The sequence below is a fragment of the Corylus avellana genome, chromosome 8 (assembly GCF_965113065.1).
Source record: "Corylus avellana chromosome 8, dhCorAvel1.hap1.2, whole genome shotgun sequence".
NCBI classification, from domain to species: Eukaryota; Viridiplantae; Streptophyta; class Magnoliopsida; order Fagales; family Betulaceae; genus Corylus; species Corylus avellana.
This window is the reverse complement of record NC_142497.1, coordinates 2406254-2430911: the sequence shown is the minus strand read 5'-3', so window position 1 is coordinate 2430911 and position 24658 is coordinate 2406254. Positions and strand designations below refer to the sequence as shown.

Below are 24658 nucleotides of genomic sequence, written 5' to 3'. Positions count from 1 at the left end.
ATTGACAGAGCCATGAGCAGGGGTGGGATGAGTTTCCAAACACAGAGAATTATAACCATGAAATCATCGGTTTCTCAATGAAAAATTCATATCCAAGGCATTCCAAGAAAACCCAGAGGAAATTGGAAAATGGACAAGTTGTTTTTTAAAAGCAGCAAGCTCAAAATCGAGCAAATTGGCAGATGGAGAAAAATGGACATGATGGTTTACTTCAACAGATGAATTTCTGGTTATACCTTCTTGACGATTAGAGTTGGTGATCATTGGAGGAACGATTTCCATGATTTGTGAAGTAGAAAAGTATTGATTTCCAGCACTAGACAGAATATTGTTCATGTCTAATGCAAAAGCATTCTCTAGCACAGCAGGAGAATCAAGGTGTTGGTATTGTGAGAAAAGCAATCTGTTTGGGCTCAACATTGGAGTAGAGATATCAGGAAGTTCAAATTCCTTTCCACATGGGTCTGCAGCCACATCAAACCATGCTTCCTCACATTTTTGTGAAACACTATCTTCTTGTTCATCCATAGAAGAAGTGACAGCCATTAATTTGTTGCCTTGAGAGAAGATTTTGAAAGGACTACTAGAGTACTTAGAAAGAAATACTCTTATAAAGGCTCATCTCTTCTTCTCCTTTTGAACATTGACTTTTAGGGTGGGAGGAAAATTTTGTTAATAAATTTCCATATATTCAACGAAAGGCCACAAAGCATTACTTATACCCCAATTAAAGAGAATTATCATAAAACAAGCTCAATCGAAACTACATTTTAATTGAAACGAAGAGAATCTTGATCGTATAATCATTTGACATTTTGTTTTCGTTTTTTTTTTTTTTTCATAAAAAAAAAAAAAAATCAAAGGTTAGTTGAAACTGACACGTCAGTATTGTGAAATAATTGTGAGATAAAAATGTGATTTCTAATATCATTCTTCAAACTTTACACCATAATGACGTCCAAAGAAGGTCCAAAACACTAGATAAGAGTTAGCTATTGCTTCTATATAAAGCCCCAAACACTAATTTCAGTAAGAAAAGTGCTCTGTACTTGACAAAGGCATTGCATAACCGAATAATGAAAAAGCACAAATAAAAACACATCAAAATCATTAATAATGGTCGGCCATTTGTCATTTTAATTTCTATCCTAATTGCCAACGAAGTTCAGTATTATGAAAATCCACACCACCATATTTAGCCATAATTTTATAAATACCAGTTAATGCATATATGATATATGATTTCTTAATCGAATATTAGTTTTAGGGCATACAATGGGCTTGTCATGCCAATCTCTGCCCATCGCAGATTGGGCTGATGGGTTTGAGGATGAGGGCCAGCGAGCCCATATTTCTCGCCAGTTTTTCTTGTTGTGAAGCCCAATGGGTCTTAGAGGCTTTGTATAGATTATCTAGCCTTAAATTAGCAAAAGGTGAAGGCCCAATTCCCGGCGAGCCCAATATGAGTGGATTCAAGTTTTGATATGCTCAATTCATTTCATATACAAATTCAAAAATTTGTTCGAGTTTTGTTCATTTATTCAATGAACGAATCCTTTAATCTAAGCTGAGTTGAATAGGGGTGGGCGGATTAACCGTTATCGGCCTATCGACTGCTTATCGACCGCTACCGAACCGAACCATCACCAACCGACAGCCAACTTTTGGCAATTGGTAAGCAGAATAAAAATATTGTTTAGACATCGGTTCGGTAGGCGGTAGAAAATCCTTTTTGTCAATTAACTGACTTAACCGATTTTTCAAGTGAATTTTAAATTTTTTTCAAAAAAATTAAAAAATAAAAAGAATTTTGAATTTTATCTGATAAATTTCCTTATTATGTTTGTCCAGCTAATTTGTGGTTGTCATTTTAGTCCATGTTCTATGAATTTACTCTTTTTTTTTTCATTTATAAAATTTATTTCTTTACTGATTATGTAGTTATAATGAAATTGATAAATCTTAACATAAAAATTGTAACCGACCACCTATTAACCAACTAACCGATTAACCGACAAAGTCAAATTATTCATTGTCAGTATGAAGTCGTTTAATTAATCGACTTAACCATTTTTTATAAATAGGTAAGCAGAAATGCTCCAACTGACACTGGCCAAACCGATACCTGCCCCTAAAGTTAAATATATTTGTAAGCGGCTCTATTCATTTATGGTCGTAGACTCGGGATTATTATTATTATTATTATTTTGTAAATTCTCTTATTCAAAATCAAACGTTGGGACTCATGTGGTTCACTCCTTTTGCGTGGGATGTGGGAGGTGCAGGAAACAGAAGCTCGTACCACAGCAAAGTACACGTGACAACGCTCGTGATAAAGTAGAAGAGGATAAGGCTCCCCCCGCAGCCTTAACCGTTCATCTGAATCTGATAAAAGGCAAAAGTGGGGACCACTGAGATAATCTCTTCCATCTGGGCCCCGCATATCTATGTCATTAATACGTGGAATTACAAATAAAACCCTCCCTCAACACGTGGCAACAACTCTGTGGTGCTCTTGACTAAATTTTCAAACAGCTTTTCCAGCTTAATGTTTTTTCATTGTTGAAAAAATTGTATTTATATTTTTTTTTACTATTGAATTAAAATATTGAAAATTTACAACAAACATCAAACAATAAGGGGGAGAAAGGTGGTTGGATCATAGCAAAGTGTAACTGTGTAAGCTACACTTGAAAACCTTTCATTTAAACTTCATATGGTATTTTAAAAATGAGGAATGATACGTGTTCTTCTAATGTTCTTCGATCATAGCAAAGTGTAACTGTGTAAGCTACACTTGAAAACCTTTCATTTAAACTTCATATGGTATTTTAAAAATGAGGAATGATACGTGTTCTTCTAATGTTCTTCAAGTGTTTTTCTAATTCTAAATGGATATTATTTTTTAATAAAACAAAAAGAAAGTGGTCTTTATTTCTCTTACTTGAATTTTAGAAAATAATATCCACATAGGACTAGGAGGACACTAAGAGAACACTATAAATGAAAAATCCTACATATTCTTCCAGTATTCTCTTGGTGTCCTCTTAATCTTACGTGAAAATTAAAAATATATGCTAGAGTTACATATTATAAGAATATTTGTTATTTTAATAGACTGAATTAAAATAATTTCATCAAGATAAATTTTATGTCTTGGGTATTCATATTTGACACAAAGTTGCAGCCAAAGTAGTTGTTCAACATAATTTACTATAACCTAAAAGAAAAAAACTCCAAGAGGGCTACTAGGCATCCCGACACTTTTTCCTAAATGATCTGGATCCACACTCATTTAAGAAAAAAAGAAAAAAAAATATAAATCTATTTATTTATTGAATGAACTAGATCATTTGAAAAAAAGTATTGGGATCTCTTGTATTATCCTAACTCCAATATACTACCAGCTATTATTATTATTATTATTATTTTCCAACAAATGCATACAATCTAACGTGCTTTCAATTATTATAAAGCAAATTAATAGCATGTACTTGAAGATGTTCGCTTTTGGTGGTCTTCAATTAGCCTACTATTATTTTCACTTTTCACCAACAAATGCACACAATTTAATATACTTTCATTTATTATAATGTAGATAGCATGTACATGAAGATGTGAGCCTTTGTTGGTGAGAAAATTCAAAATTGAAACGAAATTTTTCTCTAAATTGAATTGAATGTTAGAATACATGACAATATATATAATAAATTCCATCCAAATAAATTTGGGAATTAGAATCTTCTTCGGTTCATTTGACTGAAAAATATTCAATTAGTTATATTTAATGACTATTTTTGTCTTTCTACTTTTTGAGATGACAAAAATACTCTTTCATTATAACTAACTAGATATTATTTAGCAGAGATTCCTAATTCTATCAAACGAAGGGAGGCTGGTGTCTGAGTGAGAAAAAGTTTTAAAATTGAAACCAAAAACGCATCTCCAAATAGTTGATTGTTTGTTTGTTTTTATTTTTTTTTTATTTTAATATATCATGAATCATCATGGGCTTGTGATAATAATACAAAGCTTTTAAATTTGCATGTGATAAAATAGTTGTTAAAATAATAGAAAAGAACGTAGACGACAAATTCATAAGCCTCCACCACGTATGGCCCCACTATGGCTTTTTTACTCAACTGAACGTTGACTTGACTTGGATAATTCTATTTGCAAAATATTCTCTAAGTAATTTGATCTGACAGTGTAGACAAACAAGATTTAATAAATCAAACAAAATGTACTTAAAAACAAAAATAAAATAAAAAATTATTTGAAGTTGTCAGGTTCAGGTGGGGCTAGTCAATGTTGGTTCTTTTCAAGGTACCACCACTTGCATATATATAGTAAAACCTACAACGGTAATATAACATGAAATTACGAGAACACATTACAAAGAAAATGGTTATTTTTAATTTCTTTGTTGGCAACTTGGCATTATGACATGAATTTTAGATCCATATTTTTAATTACAAAATTTATTGGACAAAGTATGTTAAAGAAAATCACTTAAATTCCGTCTATTAAATTAACATGTGTTTTTAAAACACGTTATTCGTATGTACATTTTTAAAAGGCTAAATATATTTACTCCTCGAGTAACGAGCATTTATGCCACGTCAGTTGTTTTATGCTAATCTGGATAGAAAGACCGGAATTAAAAATTCAAAAAACTTAAGAAGTTAGAATAAACCTCACATGCGATTAGTGCATAAAATGAGGGTTTTGCAGCACCCAATAACATAATGCCACATCACATAAAGCCAAAAAAAAAAAAAAAAAAACACAAAAATACCCTACAACCTAATACACTTGATTTTGTCTTCTTCTCTTCTTCTTTGGTTCTTCACCGATTTGCAGCAACATCTTCTTCTCTCTTCTTCTTTGAGTCATGCCGGCCGTGGGTCTGCAGTGGGTCACGCCGGCCAGAGATGGTGACCCATGGCTGGGTCTGGCAAGACCCAGTTGCTGGGTCAGGCCTGACCCACACTAGGTCTCTCCAGACCCAGGCAGGTCGTGGCCAAACCCAGCGTGGGTCTGGTGACCCACGACGCATGGGATGTCAGCCAACCGGTGGTTTTGGTTTATCCAGCGTTGGCGGTTTGGGTTTGTTGTGTCAGTTTGGTTTTGGTTTGAAGTTTGCTGTTTTGATTTTATTTTGCTAAAATGAACTTGCTGATGTGTCAACACATCAATGGAGACTGCAAAGCACCCCTTTTATGCACTAACTACATAGTAAGAGCTCTCAAGAAGTTAAAAGTCAGATTTAAAAATCCAAAGAAAAAAAAATAGAATTATGCAATTATGCAAAAAGTAAATATATATTTACCCTTTTTAAAAATGCATTTGAGAATCACATACTCTTAATACAATTGTCAGCTTAATATATTAAATTAAAAGAATTTCCTCAAATTAATCCAAATTTTGAAAGAAACTTTGTCCTCAATAGAAGCCAATCAAAAGGTACATCCTAAACTAAAACAAGCCATATATGTTATAGTGCATTAAACCTCTTGGCTCTTACTCTATGAATTTGACTTTCTTTTTATCCTCATTAACTTAAGCATCTAAGGTAATTTTGCTGAACCTGACCTCCGGTGAATCTCTCTAACTGCTTGTTCTCGTCCTAGTCTATGTTTAGTACTCGACGTGTGGGTTATATAGTAAGACAAAAACTATGTTTGACAAAAATATTCAAACAATAAACCTAGGCTTACTTTGCATTCTTGTACTGTAATAATGTATTAGACACAAATTTTAACCTAAACAGAAAATAAAAAAATATAATACGATAATCACTAGCTAAACAATTCAACTGTTTGTTTTATATAGACATGGGGCATGTTTCACTCACTTACAAGAGCATTTATAAGTTCTAACAAAGCTTCTCTGGGCTTTGGTGCCCTCACTACCCTTTGAAATTATAATCAATTAATTAATTAATTAAACAAAAAAAAAGGTTCGTGAAGACCGAGAGAATCAAGTTATTTATTTAATTTTTTTGGAGTTTTGAGTGAAAGATGGGTGGGGAATAAGGTTGTCAGAAATGAAAATAAATGACAACTAAAACGAAATTCATTAATTATTAATGCAATAACGACTCAAAGCAACAACTTCAACGGCACGGACCACTTTATTTATTGATGTGAAGTAAAAATTAGACAGTGACACTGACTGCACCTTGTTCTTTGTGACTTCCTTTAAACATAAGCTGACAAAAAAAAAAAAAGAAGAGGTTGTCCCAGTTAATCATTCTTGTCTTGTTATTGTTATTTTTCAGTTTTCACTCAAATGTCTTTTTCTTTTCTCATAAACAAAAGTTTTTAGTGTAGTTATTATGACTAAATATGTGTATTTTGGGTTTTTGTATGATTATTTTATAGCTTTTTGTTTGCTAAAATATTTCATAATGAAAAAGTTTAATTGCAAACATCTCGGAATTGGTAAATTTTGTGGTAAATATTATTACTACATGAGAGTTAATAATGATTTTAGTGCACTGTATTTAGATTCTACTGCACTTATAAAATATAAAATAGTACCATATTTGAACTTTGCCAAATGGTGGGAAATGGGTGATGATATCATGTTTGTATTGATTAGATACAAAGCTGAGTGCTAGACCAAAAAAAAAGAAAAAAAAAAGAAGAAAAATTTCAAGTATAGTTAGCTTGAGCAGTCAATTTGAATAAGCAATTGAGGGAGAATCCGATTCAATGGAGCTTATGTGTTCAAATAGATCTCTGATTATTGGAGCACTTGTTTGAACATCAATGTACTTTCTCGTGCAAGGATTCAGCAGACTGTAGTTCGAACAACAATAAATTGCCATCAATCCTGATCCAATTACATGTGTACTAGACCCAAATTCATTTCACACAAAGGAGGATGGGTGAGATTTACATCATCACTATTTAATGATGCAAAATGACTTCTTATTTAAATATTCTTTGTTGAATGTTGTAAGATAGTGACTAAGTATTAGCATTTGCATTATACAACATGAGTGTAAGGGACATGGCTTATATGCCTCATTTACTTGAAATGGAGATGATTACATCCAAATTGAGATTTGTGAAATGTTTGGTTTTCATATTTAATGTAATTGATCACTAACAAATCTCACATTTAAACCCTTACTTTGAAAGGGCTTCTTCAAATACCTATAGCATATACTACACCCTATTTCTCCTTTGTTCTGTTTTGCATGAAAATTAAAGCTCCCACAAAAGCCAAACGGTACCTTAGCAGTTTTTGTTCCCTTCTACCTCTAGCAAGCTAATCCTAAATAATATAAAATAAAACACAAAACCCCAAAAAAAAAACGTGGTAGAGCTCTAAATGGAAAAGGAAATGTTCAAGGTTTTTATTACAATCTCTTATAAACTAACGTGCAATCTACATGATTGTCACATAACACAACATAAATTAAAAAATAAATAATAAAATTTGACAGACAAATTGAAAAAAAAAAAAAAAAATTATAATAAAAGTTGTAATAGCCACCGACACTCTAACTCGAGAGAAGAATGAATAAGAAAAAAAAAATCCCAAATGAAAAGGGCAAATTGGTCATGAGACAGGAAGAGACAATAACTAGCAGTACAAATCTTGTTCAAATTCCCAGACACTAACAAGGTCCAAGGTAGGCAGTAAATTACTCCTATTTACTAAGCAAAAAGAACACTCACAGCTTTCATTTGAAATCCCCTGTTTTTTTCATACTAACGAGGTTGCACGCCTATTACTTCTCCAGCTCTTTCCTTCTCTCTGCGTCTTTCTCGCAAAACCCTCGCGATAAAACCACCCACAAGGCCTCTTTTTTCAAACCCAAAAGAACAAAGTTGGTAACTTTCGTTTGCCAAAGTCCAAGCTTTCTCTTGCTTTCGCTCTCAAGCTATAAACCCAAAACCACCCATATTTTGGAACCCAAAAGCTAAACAAAGTTGGTGGAGTGTAGAGAATGTCAACAACAACAACAACAACAACTGCAACAAGAAGAGCAAAATGGCAATACCCACCACCGCCGCCGACCCCAAGAATCCTCCATTTGCCACGCCGGCCTCGGCGGAGAGTCACCAAGACGGTGGCTTCCAAACCTGCCTCCGCCGAGGCCCGGCGTGACCGTCAAGGCAAGCTGGAGGCGCTTTTTGATCAAGAGCGTGCATTTTCAAGAACTGGGGTTCCAATAGTGGTGTTCGACTATGGCGGTGGGGCATGTGAGAGGAGGAGAGTGAGAGTTGAGGATAGTAGTAGTAGTAGTGAGATGGTGGAGGAGAAGTGGAGGTTCCAGGCGGAGATGTTGAGGGCTGAGTGTAATTTGTTGAGGATGGAGAGGGAGGTCGCTGTCAAGAAGTTGGAGAGGAGCCGGGTGAAGATGGAGAAGACTCTGAGATCCGCTGTTCAGACTTTGGTTTCTGTTAGTCTCTCTCTTTCTTCCTCTTTCTCTGTTTGATTTTTATATTCATTTGTATGGTCTGTTTTTCTGCTAAAGAAATGCAGGAAAAGAAAAGAAAAAGAAATTTCAAAATTTTGAATTGTCATGTTTGGAGCTAGAGAAAGCCAAATATTGGTGGAACTGTGGAAGTGGCATCAAAGATAAATAGCCGTTTGAAAAAAGTAGTGGGACATTTTTAAAATATAAGATGAGGAATTTCGTCTTATTGTATCTGGATCATTCGTGAGACTGTGAAAGCATCGAACTTTGGTGCGGAAATAGTAATCTATTTGTTTCCAAAGGACTAAAACAGTAAAAGGTTCCTGTTTCTGTTACTGTTTGATCAGTTTCTAGCTTGTCCTATTTCAATGGGTGGAACCTTGGGTCATTTTGTCACCATTTGCATTTGCTTGATAAATATATCAATTTGAATTTATCTAGGCCCAGATTTTCTTCTTCTTTTTTTTTTTTTTTGTCCACTGTTGTCTCAGCAACCAACCAGAGGCTATGGTTTTTTGGCCTCTATTAATTGCTTAAGTTGCATACTATGTTGTTTACCATGAATTTCTTCTGCTAACTTGGGGTTGATGATTGGTTTCTAGGGAAGAAAGAAAATTTGTGAAGGAAAGAATGTGAGCTTGATATTGGAGGAAGAGATCCAAGACCTGGTAGAGAAACTAGAGAAGTTGCAAAGGAGTTCAGGAGTAAAGGGTCTCCAAGCTAAGAAGTACAGTAATTTTGATAAACAAGTGTCTCTTCTTCAGAGACGGCTAGAGAAGTTTGGAGCACCATCGGACGAAATATGCGCGGAGGAGATCTCATCCGTTAAGGAGATACGGGAGATGGCGGAAGCAAGCTTGTCAATCAAAACAGGTTGTAGAGTCGATGAGAGCTTTGTTTCAAGTGGCAAATGCAATGTAAGAATGATCTGTCTTTCACTAATTAGTATCATCATTCCATATTTTGATGCACCATGCTGCTATTCAATTACTTGAACTCTATCTTTGACTGCCCTCAATAATAAAAGGAAGCAACCATTAGTTTTGAATCAGCTTTATGTTGTTACCCTATAATTTTATCAGACAAAGTTGAGTGGAGTTTTTTTTGTTCTCGAGGCATATGTAATGGATAATTTAAGGTCAATTCTCTGACTTCTTTTCTTTTCATAAATTTTCTAAGCCTCCAAAGCAAAGCTTTACTATTTTCAATTCATACATCTTCTTTTTGGTTCATATAAATAAAGAAAAGAATACAAACTAATAGAGGAGGTTGATTCTCAACAGCCAAAGCCTGCATTATTGTCATTATTGTTTCTATTAACTATTTTAAACATTTACAATCCCCATCTATAACTTGGGTAACATTGGTTTGCAAAGATTTCGCAGGTGGAGATTCTAAGAAGGAAGATGGAGGGGCTGTCAAAGGGGATTTTGTTAAACAGAATGGAAGAGGAGTATAGATCAATGCTTTCTACATCAAACAGCTCTGTTGCCAGTTCTGCCTCCTCTTCCAAGCGAATTGAATTTCCTAATTCATCTTCTTCCTCAATAAGACAACCTGATCAGGCACATCCTTACTTCTTTGTTTGCTATGTTTTGTCTCTCCTCAATGAACAAGTGATTTTACAGAGATATAGTTTGTTTGTTTGTTTGTTTGTTTGTTTGTTTTTTTTTTTTTTATCTCACATTTGCAATATTTTGAACAACTTGTTAACATAAGTGGTTTGATACTGGTTTGTACTGCATAATTTAAACTTCCTCAGATCAGCCTTGCCATCTCTCTTTCAATTGTTACCCATGTTTATACACTTTCCTTAAGGTCTTTCTTTACTTTTCCTGATAAGCACATGTTTCTTCTTGTTTCATTGTTCAAGATTTTCTAAGGGCCTTCGAATGTCCCTACTACTATACTAGGCATTACAAGCCCCAACTAATACAGCATGTTAGGATCACCTAAAGAAGTGGAGCAAGGGTTCTTTCCCAAAATTTCTTGTAATTTGCATTGGACCTACAAAAGCTCCATGCATATCTTTTTTGTTAAAGATCATGACAAACTGATAGGGAATGAATTCCTTTTTAAACTTGGATATATATACTCTTCCACAGGAGACAATGTCCCGTGACGATAACCTGTGCTCAGGGCGTTGCAAGGCTGTAGTGCGAAAAATTGTAGAGCAAGTCCGAGTTGAGACAGAGCAATGGTCACAGATGCAGGAGATGCTAGGGCAAGTGAGGAAGGAGATGGAAGAATTGCAGGCTTCTCGAGACTTTTGGGAAGATCGAGCCCTCAACTCTGATTATCAAATCCAGTCCCTACGCGCTGATGTAAGATTTTGTACAACAAACCCTTGTCAATTGTCCTATGCTTTTGTCTCATTATCTATACCAAGATTTTCTTGGTTTTAGTTTATCTAGATTGAATTTTTATGCAAAAGGCTCTTTTCTGGGTTCTATGGCCAATTAATGTAGTTTGTTGGAAAATATCACTTGATATATCATTGCACTTTTGGATGTTTATGCAGCCAATACATTCTAACAAATGGAGTATATTGGAATTCAGTTGTAATTTCAAAATCATATCGTCTACCACCTGTTTTAGAATTACAAAATAACATCGAAGTAAGAGTAAAATTAAGCATAAGACTCAAATCTTGGTCGCTCTTTTTGATGATTTAGAGGTTTGGTATTTTATTTCATACCATTGGGGCTTATACAAGAATCATAGATATTTTTTCCCATCTCTTGTGATGTTTAAAAGGCCAAATTGATTAAACTATTGAGTATTATATTTTTTATCTCCAGGTGCAAGAATGGAGACAGAAGGCTCTTTCATCTGAAAGCAAAGCAAATGCGCTACAAGGGGAAATGTCTGCGCTCCGCTGTGAGCTTGAATCGATGAAGAAGGATCAAAACTCAGGAGTTATGAGGGCTCCAGGAATCACCCAGGATGCACAAAACGAGATGGAGAAGCGAGTACTAGTTTGTCGCTTGAAGGAGAATCACTGTACTAGAGATAATGTCAGCAAGGAGGCCTTAAGTGATGGAAGAAGAAAAGCACATACATCTACTGCTCCAAAACGATCACCTTTCCGAGATATTAGCAACTCATCATTGCTGATGAGGCAAAATAGCAGAGCCATTTTCCCTTTGCATAGCCCCCTCCCGACCGATACGGCGGAGACCTATTTGAGAGAGTGAGTGACAGTGACTGTCTGCTAGGGCAATTCTTGTTGTCTAACGACTCTAACTATATCGAATGTAGCACTGCATAATGAAATAGTTAGCTCAAAATATTTGCAGGGAGTTTCTTGGCTGGATTTCTGTTTTTTGCCTTTTGATGATACTTAGTGGCAGTGGTGACCTTTCAATAGGGCTAGCTAAGACCAGGAAGCAACAAAATCAGTTCAATAGGGTTACACGAATACTAGAAACTCTCAAACAAGCTGCCACCTAAATATTTCCATTGACTGCAAATGATTGAGATGGGTGAAAATTAGTTAAACCATTAAAAGAAGAAATACTATTACTAGATTGGGCATGGTAGAAAGTGCTACAAAGAAAAATCATTTTTTTTGGAGGCAAACACAACACATTGGATTTGAGATTGCTAATTGGATTCAGTATACGCACGGTAAAGAAAAATGAGAGTGTTTTTCAGTTATAATGCGCAAAAGTAGTATAAATAACCTGCTCCAATTTATCTAAATTGACGTGGAAGGATGATAATTGAAGAACTAATTGATTGTACAACAAACCTAAACCAAGAGTACCTACAAAACAAATAAGGTTAAGCTCAAAGTGTTTCACGAGGTTCAGCGGGTTCACTTCGATGCTTAAGTCAAAATTTGTCTTGAAAATGAAAAAGTTTTCAAAGGAAGCAGAAGAAAGACGTTTGGTTAGAAATGAACATTCTTTGTAATGACCCAATTCCCTAATTTTTGTTATATGAGTTTTTAATCACCCAATAATTTTTGCGTTCTTTCTCATCATATCCAAATCCAATTATTAGATTTGCGTTCTTTATGTTTAAATTTTTGCGTTCTTTATTAAAAATTTATCTAAATTTTTGCATTCTTTCCAATTATGTTATTTGATCTTTGAAAATTGATTTCATAAGCCTTTGAGCTTCAGATTGAGGATCTTGTTATTACATACGATGGGTTTTTACCATTTGGAGTGTTACCTTTCTTGAAGAGTGTGCTTCTTTATCATCATTCCTTGACTATAAAAATTAAAGTATTGTTTCTAGCCAAACCTAGTAAAGTTGCAATTAGTCACTAGAAGATGAGACACACTTCAAATTGTGTGGTTTGGTATCTCTGAAGATTCTATTTGGGTGTGGTTATAGTAGTCCTTTCTTGTTAAGAAACTAATGTCTTGAGAAACTTAACTATAAAAAGGCGCAGGCACTCCCTCATGGCGTTTAGCCGAAAATATGACAAAAACCAATTTCCTAAGCCAAAGCTCTACTTACTAGCAAAGAATATAAGAATTTCATTCTTTTATTAAGTGGAAATGCAAACTTTAATAATTCAAGGTATTTAAACTTCTCCTTTCCCACTTTCATTTTATTTAATAATGGTAGGCTTTTATCATTCTATGAGGTAGCGGGTGCTTCAATAACACTCTCTAGGACATTAGCCATCACATCTGTAGCACCCCAAATAATATTTTCCACATGAGTAAAAAAGGAAAACAATAGCTTAGTAACACTAAAAAAAAAAAAATTGCATTTATTGTAAAACCAAAACCAAAGTACACTAAATTTGGATGGAACAAGACGTTTAGACTTTCTCCCAAAAAAAAAAAAAAAAAAAACCCTATATTATGTAAAACCAAAACCTTCTAAATTTTCCTAAAATGAAGGCATATCATGGAATACAACTTATGATTCATTTGTAGAGAAGAGTGGAAGTTGTTCAAATTTTTATTAGTTTTTTAATGAGAAATGCTAGATTTCAATATTTTTGTCATATTTAGCCCATATTTTTTTATATTCAACCATTAAATTTGTAGACTTATGTAAGGTCAATGGTGGACTCCATAAATCTAATGGTTGATCTATTAAATTTATAAGAAAATATGAGCCAAATATGAGGAACTTAATATCTAACTACAAAATAACACATCACTAAATAGACACATCACTAAACCCTGAATATTTGGATCAACTAAAATCACACTTAGATTATGAAAAGATTTGATCAGTTAATCAGTTTGATTTTTGAAAGATAATGTAGATTTTATTAAACAATATACAATTTTTTTTTTTTTTTTAAATGTTCATCTTTATCTATATATAAAACTAATAATTAAATACTTACAATCAGAGTGAGGACAGAAGTCATATTTGATAGTAATTAATGAAATTATTATCTCCTGAAGATAAAGAGATGAGCTACTAATCAAACTCTATCTCTCTACTTAACTCATACTTTTAAGGGAGATCAGATGGAATTCTTGAGCACCCCTATAGTTCTTCTCCAAAGGTCTTTTCCTTCAGGGAGTAGTCCAACAATGGATTCAGATCTTTTCAGTTTTAGGTTCCGCTCCACTGAGGCTAATTACATATATCTCTACCTATACCCTGAGAGTCTTACAGGTTCTTTGTGAAAAATCCATCTTCTTTCTTTGATTCTTTCGTTCAATGACTGTTATATATATATATATATATAGTGAATGGTTGAAGCATAAACATTACTTTTATTAATGTGTTTTTTCATTCGTAACATACCCTTTTATCATTATTATTATTTGGAAATTTTGTTAACATATAACATTTTGCATTGATTGAAGAAAAATGGAGAAGACGAATGCTACTTTTTTCACACCAAGAGAAAGATAGTACCCAAATGGAGATCTGATTCATAACCCTGTGGATATGCAGCAGCAGCAGCAACTACTCCAAAATGCATCCTTGATAAATGATCAATCCAAATATAATATGGTTCCAAACAGGCCTGATCATCACTTTCCAGGACCAGGAGGAAACAATATGGCTGCAAACTCTCCTGATATGGCTGCAAACAGGCCTGATCATCAGTTTCAAAATAAGGCTGAAAACATGCCTCATAATCATCAGTTTACTGGAGGAGTGGATACCAGCAATTATGGAAAATCATACCATGATGATTGATACTTGCAGGCTCTATCCAAATGATGGGTACCACCAGGGCTTCTGTACGGATAACTCTAATGATTTTCTCTCTCAAGTTTGTTTTCAATGATCATCTATCATTGATGGATGATATTAGCCCAAGTTCTAATTTGTTGCGGACGGACTGACGGACCTTTTTTAACTTTATGTAATTTATGACTTTTCTTAGCCTTGGGCATTAATTTAATACCTTTATGTTTTAGCTTTATTTAATTTATGTCACTTATGGATTTTCTTAAGGGTTGATTTTTTTTTTTTTTTGTAAACATGGAGCTTGGATTGCCATCATGGGCCGATACAAGCAAGTCCTTGACTCTGCTGTCTCTGCTCTCCATTCTCTTTGTTTTCCACTTAGAGTCTCCTCCCCTTTTACTTTTCTCGCTTCATATTTTCCTGAAATGCTTCTTTGCATCTGGGGTTTGTTTGGACGCTGAAGAAAATCGATCAAACGATAAGAAATAGTGGTTTCTTTGTTTGGCTGATGAGAAAATTGAGAAGAGTGAAACAAATTGAGTTTATTTTCCTTTTGACACGAATGCCGATCTTGCTCTACATTATTTCTTTTTAATTCCTGTTTTTGTCTGATACATTAAGGTCCCATGTCTTCATTGTTTGTGCTGCATACAGTTTTGTTTGCTTGTTCCCTGATGAAAGTGCCAATGCTCAATTATATATTACACAAACCATGATGGCTTGATAGGGAGTAAGTTCAAATTTCCCAGCCCTTATCTTGTTTATATTTTATTTTTTAGCTTTAAATTTTTATATATTTATATTTTTTAAACTATGAATAACATGTGTTATTATTTTATTGGCTCTAACATAACTCTACCTCAACTTTTTGACGGAATTTGACAATAGAGAGTAACTTGTTATTTTATTTTATTTTTTGAACTAGTAACTTCCGCTTTATGAAGCGATGCGATTGATTTAACCATTAGGACTGGACAAGTAACTTATTATTTATGCATACCCAAGTGATCTCTCAAAACATTTTAATACTAGCTACATTCTAGCTTATTGTAAATCAAGTAAACTACATGAACTAAACTCTATTAAACTTTAGAACTAGAAACTTAAGAAGGGCAAAGAGAGAACAACTTTTATAAGAACTTGGCACAAATTATGTCTTTTGTGCATTCTATTAAGAGGATGACACATCAACATAGAATAGCAAAAGTGAGTGTTTTGAAAACAACATATCTTTATCTTTTATCTTAATTTCTCTTTTGTTTTGTTCTTTATTTCGTGGTTTTTTTGAATTTTAAATGTGGATAATGAATAGATTTTGTGTTTCACAACACTCACTTTTGTTGTTTCATATCTTTTCAAAGAAAGGCACGAAATACTTGTTTTGTCACAAGTCCCTATATGTAAAAGTTATTCTGGGAAAAAAAGTTTTATATTCAAGTGCTCATAACAGAATACATGATGTAACCGGAGAGAATACCGTTAAGTTATATTTGAGAGGTAGTTTTGTCTTTTTACTAATTGGATATTCTCCAATTCAAATAAATTGGAGAGATCTTAAAAGATTGGGATTAGGATTATGAAGTATGGGAGAATATCTAAGTGGATGGGTATTTTTGTCCACTTAAAAAGTGAAAAGACAAAAATACCCCTCAAATTGGACTGGAGATGATCATGTTCAAAGAGTTCGAGGGTATTTAATTAAGAATATTAAATTGAACTCTTTAATTTGATTCATGAGATTGAATTAATGTTCTGATCGAATAGGTGTTATTTTCGAATTGTTTGACTAATTATATTATATATCTCAATTGGTTCAGCTAATAAAAGTAAATATCTTAATATGTCATGTATACTTGAACACAAATAAATCAAAATAAGCGGTGTCGATATATATAGTTGACCGCAAGATCATCTTTGGATAACATGATATATGTCAAATTTCAAAAATTACTTTCGAATATTGTTTATCTCTTATATATCTAACTCTTTTTTAAATTTACAATTAGATATGTACGATCCACATATAGGTGGTGCAACAGATTTAATGGTATATTTGAAAAAAAATATATAGATGAAGTTGAATGGAAATAAATCTCAAAAGCATATCCCAGAAGAGAACAAATTAAACAATCTTAACGGATAAATATTTGAATTTATAGGTTAAATCACTTAGATTTTATCAGTTAATCAGTTTGATTTTTAAAAGATAATGTAGCTACATTAATCATCTATTAAACAATATACAAAATTTAAACGTACATCTCTCTACTTAACTCATACTTAATTTTAAGGGAGATAGAATTCTAGAGTTTTCTATATATTAAGCTTACGTTTTCTTCTCCAAATATCTTTTGCGTCAGCAGGCCAGGAGTAGTCCAACAATGGAGGTGAACCCGAATGTGATGGATTCTGCTGATATTTTAGATTTAGATTTCGATTTCGATTTCGATTACAATTATATCCTAGAAGATTGTATTGACTGCTTCAAGAATCTCCCATCTGGGATTAGGTTCGCCACTGAACAGGAGCTAATCACTTCCTGCCAGAAGCCCCAGCCACGAAACCAGATCATCCAGGCTAACGTTTATCAATGCAACCCAAACATTCTTACAGGTTCCTCCGATCCTCCTCAAAAATCCCTCTTCTTTGTTTCAATCACTGTAATATATATATAGTGTTTTTTTCATACGTAACATATACCCTTTTATCATTATATTCGTTCCCTTGTTATTTGAAAATTTTTTTGTTAACATATTATAACATTTTTTGGAATTGATTGAAGAAATATACAAAGAAAAAGATAACGGAAAAGGGGAATGGCACTTTTTCACACCAAGAGAAAGAAAGTACCCAAATAGAGATCGACCAAATCGATCAACGGGTGATGGATATTGGAAGGCTAGCGGAGCTGACAAGTCAATTAAAGATGCAAGAAATATTGTTGTTGGGTTTAAGAAGTCACTGGTGTTTTACGAAGGAAAAGCTCCCAGAGGTCGCAAGTCCCATTGGATTATGCATGAATATAGGATCAACGATGCTCCTCGTCGAAAGAGAACATCTGCAAATGACATGATAGTACGCGCATGGCTTAATTTTTCATCCTTTTTTTCATTTTAGCATCCATATATATATATATTACTCATCGCTTGATCATGAATTTCTTTCTTTCTTTCTTTCCCCAGTTGGATGAAGTCTTATGTATGATCTATTACAACACCACTCATAAATCTAAAAACATTACGGGTACAGATGATGAGGATCCATCAACTTCAAACCCGACTTCAGCTGGATCCACAACTTCTTCCCATGATCATCTGATAGTCTCAACTTCAAACCTGACTTCAGCTGGATCCAAAACAACTTCCCATGATCATCTGATAGCCTCAACGTCAAACCCGACTTCAGTTGAATCCGCACCTTCCCATTATCATCATCCGATTGATAAGCCTGTTGTGGATATGCATTACTGTATGCAGCAGCAGCAGCACAACTATATGCTGCCGCAGCAGTACAACACTATGATGCCACAGCAACAACAACTACTCCAAAATGCATCCCGGATAAATGATCAACCCAACTATATGGCTCCAAACAGGCCTGATCATCAATTTCCAGGACCAGGAGGAAATAATGTGGTTGCAAACCGGCCTGATAATCATCAATTTACAGGGGGAGTGGATAGCAGCAATTATGGAAATCAATATCATACCATGCAAGGCATCTGTACGGACAACAACTTTGATGATTTGCTCTCTAAAATTCTCAATTATAATCCGATAGATGATGATATCCTGAATGATGATTTGGGCGGATGTACGGACTACGACTTTGATGATTTGCTCTCTAAAATTCTCAATTATAATCCGATGGATGATGATATCCTGAATAATGATTTGGGCAGACGTACGGACTGAAAGATCATTTATGATTTATGATTTTTCTTAGCCTTAGGCATTAATATAATGCCTTTATGTTTTAGCTTTTTATTTCATTTTATGTCACTAATTATGGATTTTCTTAAGGGTTGATTTATGTAATATATGTTTGTTTAGTATTGTTATATTATAGTACTCCCATTTGGTTTCCCTTATGGCTTGTTGTCACCCTTACGTTATTATTTTTTTTTATTTATTTGTTTTTATTGAGAAGGACATAATAGTCTTTTCATGTCTTTCTTTTATCATTTATTTCCTCTTCATCATCTCCATACTCATTTTCAAGAAAAACCTTCATAGACCAATCATAAGGGCAAAAAGGGACAACTCACGGGCATAGCAAATAAACAACCTTTTTTTTTTTTTTTTTTGGGAAAAACAAAATAAAAGATGGAAAAAAAAAGAAAGCCAAACCTTTATAGAGCAATCATATTTACCTAACACTATAGATCAACAAAGCATTAAAGAGTCCCACTATAGATCAACAAAGCATTAAAGAGTCCATAAAAGGTAGCTCAATCGGTTAGGATTACGTTTAATAAAGTGGAGGTCACTAGTTTGAATTCTTCTCTTCCCTCTTGTGTGGACATAAAAAAAAAAAAAAAAAAAAAAAAACCAAAGCATTAAAAAAAAAAAAAAAGTAATAAAAAAAATCAATATGTTTCACTCTCTTTGAGAATAGTGAAAAATACATAAAGCATATTTTAAATTAAACGATAAAATAGATAACTAAAAATGCTGATTCAGATATAAGTGCTTTGAAAAATACATAAAGCATATTTTAAATTAAACGATAAAATAAATAACTAAAAATGCTGAATCAGATATAAGTGCTTTAAAAAAATTGCTAGTTAATATAATAAAAAGAAAAGAAAAAAGAAGAAGGTATTTTCAAACTAAATTTCAGCTAAATATTTGTGGAGTTAAATGTGAATGCTTTGATAATTTGTTGGTTTTCTTGGTTTGATTCGTTTTTCTCTGTTGGTAAAATTTTTGCGAATCAAACGGGTCGGGCACTCAACCGGATTCAGAAGGATATTATAACCTGTCAATACAAACGGGTCAGTCAATAGAATTGTAAAACGTGGAAGATCAGGATTGGTGAATTCCTCCGTTTATAAATCTGCCATACGCACGCCCGCAACGTTTAAGCGCATCTTCGACTATTTTCTTCAGAGTTTCGGAACAAGAACTCTCGGTGAGTTCCTTTTCATCTCTCGCTAAATCTATGCGGGTGGATGTAAATTTCTTCTAGGTTTGATTTGCGTTTCAGTATTCATTGGACTTATTAATTTTATAGCTTGCCATCACTTCTTGTTTGGTTGCTCAGTGCATTCAATGCTTTTTATTGTATGATCTGAAATGGGTTTATTCGAATTTATTGTCTTGTGCTTTTATTTGGGTAACCAATTATCTGCTTGGTTTCTTAGAAAATTTGGGAAAATACAGGAAATGGAATACTGGGTTTTACGTTTTTTTGTTGTCTGTTATTGACTCTTTGTGCATGTGTATTCCATTTTCCCCTTTGTGCCTTTCTTTTGAAAATTTTCATTGTGCCTTGTAATTTATTCTCTCTCACGTTGCCATTAGAAACTATATTTCTTCTTAAATATACAACGCATCCCTAATATAACCTCAGGGACTCAAACTGAGGCTACTTTTTCGACATTGCATTCGCACCGTCAATTTAAGTATCCTCGATACATAAAATTTGTTCACTTTTTTTTTTTTTTTTTTTAAATAAATAAATAAATTTGAAGCTTAGTTATGATTTCTGTTTACAATTTCACTTTTCTCGTTTATAATCAAGCAGTTTTTTTGTTACTTATTTTGTTGGATATGAGAAGGTTTCCAAGGTGTTATCTTTGACTTTCCTATTTGCTTATGTTTCCCATCTTTGTTTTTTTTGGGGGGGGGGGGGGGGGGGGGGGTGGGGTTCTTTTTTTATACAAGTAATTGGCCCCAAGGAGTGGGGGATGTTTCCCATCTTAGTTGCGTTAATTGAGAAATATTAGTTTTGGCTATGGTAAATCAAGCAGTTAACCTGCAATTCATGCAACTTATATTTACTTGAACCATAAATCTTGTTACATGTGTTTGTGTTACTACACCTTTTTTTTTCAACTAAATAAATATGAAATAAGAATGAAAATTATACTGCTTTCCTATTAAACAATGATCAACATGGTGCACATATAAGAAATTACAGATCGTAGTCTATGTTTTGTTTGGCCAACTATTTGCTTGAAGATGTGGTTCCTTTCATGCCGATTCATTGGTTTTGATTTTTGATTGTTGCCTTTTACTCTTATTTTCATGTTTATAGTTATCTTCTTTTTTAGTCTTTCATGTTGGTTTGTGGTTTATCATCTGATATTCAGTTTTATTACCAATCTAGTATATGTTGGAGGTAACAATACTGTGATTGTGACTGGTAGATGGTTAGTAGAAATGAACAACCTCTTTATTCTGATGATTAGTACTAAATGTTTATCTTGTGGTAGTTCTTTCTTGGATGTGCCATCTATATAAGTTTCAGTTGCAGGATACTAAAAAGAAATAAATAAGGTCATTTCTTTATAATTGTAAATGAATTAACCCTTGTTTTGATTGTCAATGTCTCAACTTATGATCAACCATATTTGTTTCTAGAATGTTTGTGTTATGTGCCTACATAACTTGACTAGAATGTTGGTAGGATAATTCGAAGAATCCTAGGACTCCTTGTTTTAGGGTAGTTTGAGGAACTTAAGCCTCCCAACAACAAACATAAATATTTGATAGCAATTAACTCCTTGATTCTTTTATTAGCTTTTTGGTGTCTTTAAATAGACACTTAATGCACAGTGGAAATAAAAGACTGACTATAATAAACCACTTCCAATGTTATCAATAATGATAACTTATTATTTCTAAGTCATTTAATCCTAAGCCTAAAATTCCTCCCCACTAGACACGTAACATACCACCCATCTTTAAATGGACCTTCTCCTCAAGGTCCTAGAAATCCTGGAACTAACCATTCAAAGAACAATTGATAACGGATGATAAATAAAACTAATATCTTGCCATCTTGGTGACTCCTTTGGAAGTGCACTTGAACTTGGATACCTGACTTGAAGTTGAAGTCTTGGATACGTTTTTGTTTTTTTTTTGGTCTTCACGTCTCTGCTCTTACACATTAGCTCCTTTTTCAAATAAGCCACAGATAAGCGAACTAATGTGCCAAGGATAGCATGAGAGACAAAGTAAATTGGCAGTACCATTTGGAAGAACAATGATCACGTGGAGCAAAAGTAAATGGAGTGTCAAATTGGTCAAGCTTTCAAAGTTGAGAAATGCTATTTCTTCATCTCCCATTCATCTCCATTTATTTATTTTTTCTCAAATAAACCATTAGATCTGTAGAACTTGATCCAATGGTTGATTTGAAAATAAGATGGATGAGAGATGGAGAAATAGCAAGTCTCTTCCAAGTTTCCCTCCTCACATTTTCAGAAGATTTTGGTCAAATTTGGTTTTTCCATCCATTCTAACGGTCAACCCTAACGGAGTTGCCTTTTTGACATAATTGTAGTTTGATTTATCCAAGTGTCACTCCTGTCACTTTGTAAGGCTTTTTTGAAAATGGCCGGAAGTTCGAAGGGTTTAAGTGTATAACCCTATCAATAATGATGACATATTATCTCTAACATTGAAGTCTTAATTCTAATGTTATCAATAGTTATAACTTATTATCTCTAAGTCATTCAATTCCAATCCTAAAATTCCTTCCACTAGACACGTAACAGTTTACGGACCTTTTTGAGGTTCTTTTTTTTTTCCTGGTTTTTGCTTTGGTCGATAGTCTTAGAATCTGTCCCTTCCTTTTTAGAATCCTCTGTGTTTCTTTCTTGCATTAGTCTGTTTGATTTGCTAGATTTAAAATGAGGGTAAACTTGACTTATAAGATGGTCTATGGGATCGATATTTTGATGTGTCTGTGTTGTGAATTCAGGGTTAGTGGTATAAGTATATAAATTTGAGGAAACTCATTAATATATAAGCCCCTGGTTTAATTGACAATAGGTTGATTCTAGACTTTATAATTCACAACCTACTTATGTTTATCTAATCGAGCCGTGGCTTTCAAGCTGGACTAGTTAGTTCTCAATGGACCCTATTCAAAATCTACGAGCTCATATATATTTGAAATTTATCACATTCTGAAATGAAATAAATTTTTTTGTATATAACCGACTTGATCAGTACTGCTTTTGATTGTGAATGTTGATAGAGAACCTAGGTTTACAAGGCATTATGTTGACTATCTGGTTTCTTGGTTATTGAAATCCCATTTTTCACTTCTCAAAACCATAATTTTATTCAATTATTTGCTGTTTCATCTTTGTAGAATACTTTCTTTTTTAGCTAAAGGTACATCATCTTTTTGCCATTACTTTGACAAATGTTTCTTTTATCTGACTTTCTCATCTATCTACTTTGAACTTGAACCACTGTACTCCTATATTTTGGTATTTTGGCTGTTCAATATTTTTCTCTGTTCTTGTACAAAAATATTGACTTTGAAGCTGGTTGGGTTAATATTTGTAGTTTTCAATTGTTTTACTTCCAAAATCATATTTTTTTCAGTACAATACATACAATACACATGTTTTATCTCTCTTGAAATATGGGCTCTGATATGAAAAGAGATTGATATGCATTAGCATTTTCTTTATCTCTTTATCTCTTCATTCTGATGTTCTATTGTGTTCAGTCATTTAAGAATTCTAATCTTGTTTATAAGCATGCACTTTTTATGATGGGCTGTAATGGCGTGCTAGTTATTTATGTTTGGGGATTATCTTCTTTTTTCATTGTGTGACTATTTTGATTCTTAACTGTTACAGGTTAAAATGGCAGCAAAGTACATCCTAGGATCTCTTGTGGGATCCTTTGCAATTGCTTATACTTGTGACTATTTTCTCGCTGACAAGAAGATATTTGGTGGTCCGTTTGGGTGACACAACTTTTTGATTAATTATTTTACAGTAATCAATCTTTGTGCAGTTTGACAGAGTTATTAATTTGGTAACCAGGTACCACCCCTAAAACTGTTTCAAGCAAGGAATGGTTGGAAGAAACTGATAAGAAGTTCCAGGCTTGGCCGCGCACAGCAGGGCCTCCAGTTGTGATGAACCCTATCCGTCGCCAGAACTTCATTGTCAAATCCCAGCCTGAATAGGCTTGCATCTTTGGCACATCCCTTGCTGATTTTGTTTTCCTTGTTAGGCATTGCAAAGACATGCTCATAAATTCTTCTGTATTCCATTAGATTATGCTCCCTTGTATCTGGTAAGGTAAGGTGGACACTGTTTCAAATCTTGTCTGAACATAGTGACCATAGTGGGGGCATTTCTTTGGCAGTATGACCATTTTGTTTATGTCATTGGATCTTTGAAAATTGATTTCATAAGCCTTTGAGCTTCGGATTGAGGATATTGTTATTACATATCATGGGTTTTTACCATTTGAAGGATTACCATTCTTGAAGAGTGTGATTCTTATCATCATTCCTTGACTATGAAAATTAAAGAATTATTTCTAACCAAATCTGGTAAAGTTGCAATTAGTCACTGGAAGAGGAGATACACTTCAAATCGTGTGGATTTGTATTTTCGAAGATTCTATTTGGGTGTAATCACAATCTCATTAAGGAACTAATGTCTTGAGAGGCTAAACTATGAGGAGGCGCAGGCACTCCATGGCTTAACCCTGTGCCCACCAAAGTTTCACTTGTATAAGGTGGTAGGCAGCAAAGAAAATAGGAATTCCATTCTCTTATTAAGTGGAAATGCAAACTTTAATAATTCAAGGTATTCAAACTTCTCCTTCCTCTTTCATTTTATTTAATAATGGTAGGCTTTTGTCATTCTATGAGATAGTGGGTGCTTGAATAACAAGGTAGCCTGCACACAAGATATGAAATATAATAACATCCAATTAGAAAAAAAAAAGCAAACGGGAGAAGGATAAAAAAGGAAAACGATAGCTTAGTAACACTAAAAAAAGTTTTCAAGAAGTAGCTCAATCAGCTGAGACCACGTTTAATGAAGTTGAGGTCAATAGTTCGAATCCCCCTCCCCCTCTTATGTGAACATGTCAAAAAAAA

General features: G+C 33.8%; 2 protein-coding genes across 3 annotated transcripts; both read left to right on the top strand.

The window, feature by feature from the left end:
* The first annotated feature begins 7522 nt into the window (after positions 1-7522).
* On the top strand, positions 7523-11758 carry LOC132164033 (myosin-like protein). 2 transcript variants are annotated; one of them, XM_059574440.2, is made up of 5 exons: positions 7523-8422; positions 9043-9357; positions 9826-10005; positions 10546-10764; positions 11242-11758. In XM_059574440.2, exons 1-5 carry the CDS (start codon positions 7967-7969, stop codon positions 11635-11637), a joined length of 1566 nt encoding a protein of 521 aa, XP_059430423.2. In that variant the 5' UTR covers positions 7523-7966; the 3' UTR covers positions 11638-11758. The 2 variants fall into 2 exon arrangements, with proteins under 2 accessions (XP_059430423.2, XP_059430422.2); XM_059574439.2 differs by having other exon boundaries at positions 9817-10005.
* Positions 11759-19625: 7867 nt separating this feature from the next.
* On the top strand, positions 19626-24039 carry LOC132163983 (uncharacterized). Its single transcript, XM_059574376.2, has 3 exons — positions 19626-19702; positions 23397-23496; positions 23586-24039. Exons 2-3 carry the CDS (start codon positions 23403-23405, stop codon positions 23729-23731), a joined length of 240 nt encoding a protein of 79 aa, XP_059430359.2. The 5' UTR covers positions 19626-19702; positions 23397-23402; the 3' UTR covers positions 23732-24039.
* Positions 24040-24658: the final 619 nt, after the last annotated feature.

What these genes read in the sequence shown, in the direction of transcription:
- LOC132164033 (XM_059574439.2), top strand. Translation starts at nt 7,967, where the DNA reads ATGTCAACAACAACAACAACAACAACTGCAACAAGAAGAGCAAAATGG. An exon ending in CTGTTCAGACTTTGGTTTCT is followed by an intron (nt 8,423 to 9,042) that starts GTTAGTCTCTCT and finishes ATTGGTTTCTAG; the next exon opens with GGAAGAAAGAAAATTTGTGA. An exon ending in TTTCAAGTGGCAAATGCAAT is followed by an intron (nt 9,358 to 9,816) that starts GTAAGAATGATC and finishes TGGTTTGCAAAG; the next exon opens with ATTTCGCAGGTGGAGATTCT.
- LOC132163983 (XM_059574376.2), top strand. Translation starts at nt 23,403, where the DNA reads ATGGCAGCAAAGTACATCCTAGGATCTCTTGTGGGATCCTTTGCAATT. An exon ending in TGACAAGAAGATATTTGGTG is followed by an intron (nt 23,497 to 23,585) that starts GTCCGTTTGGGT and finishes TTTGGTAACCAG; the next exon opens with GTACCACCCCTAAAACTGTT.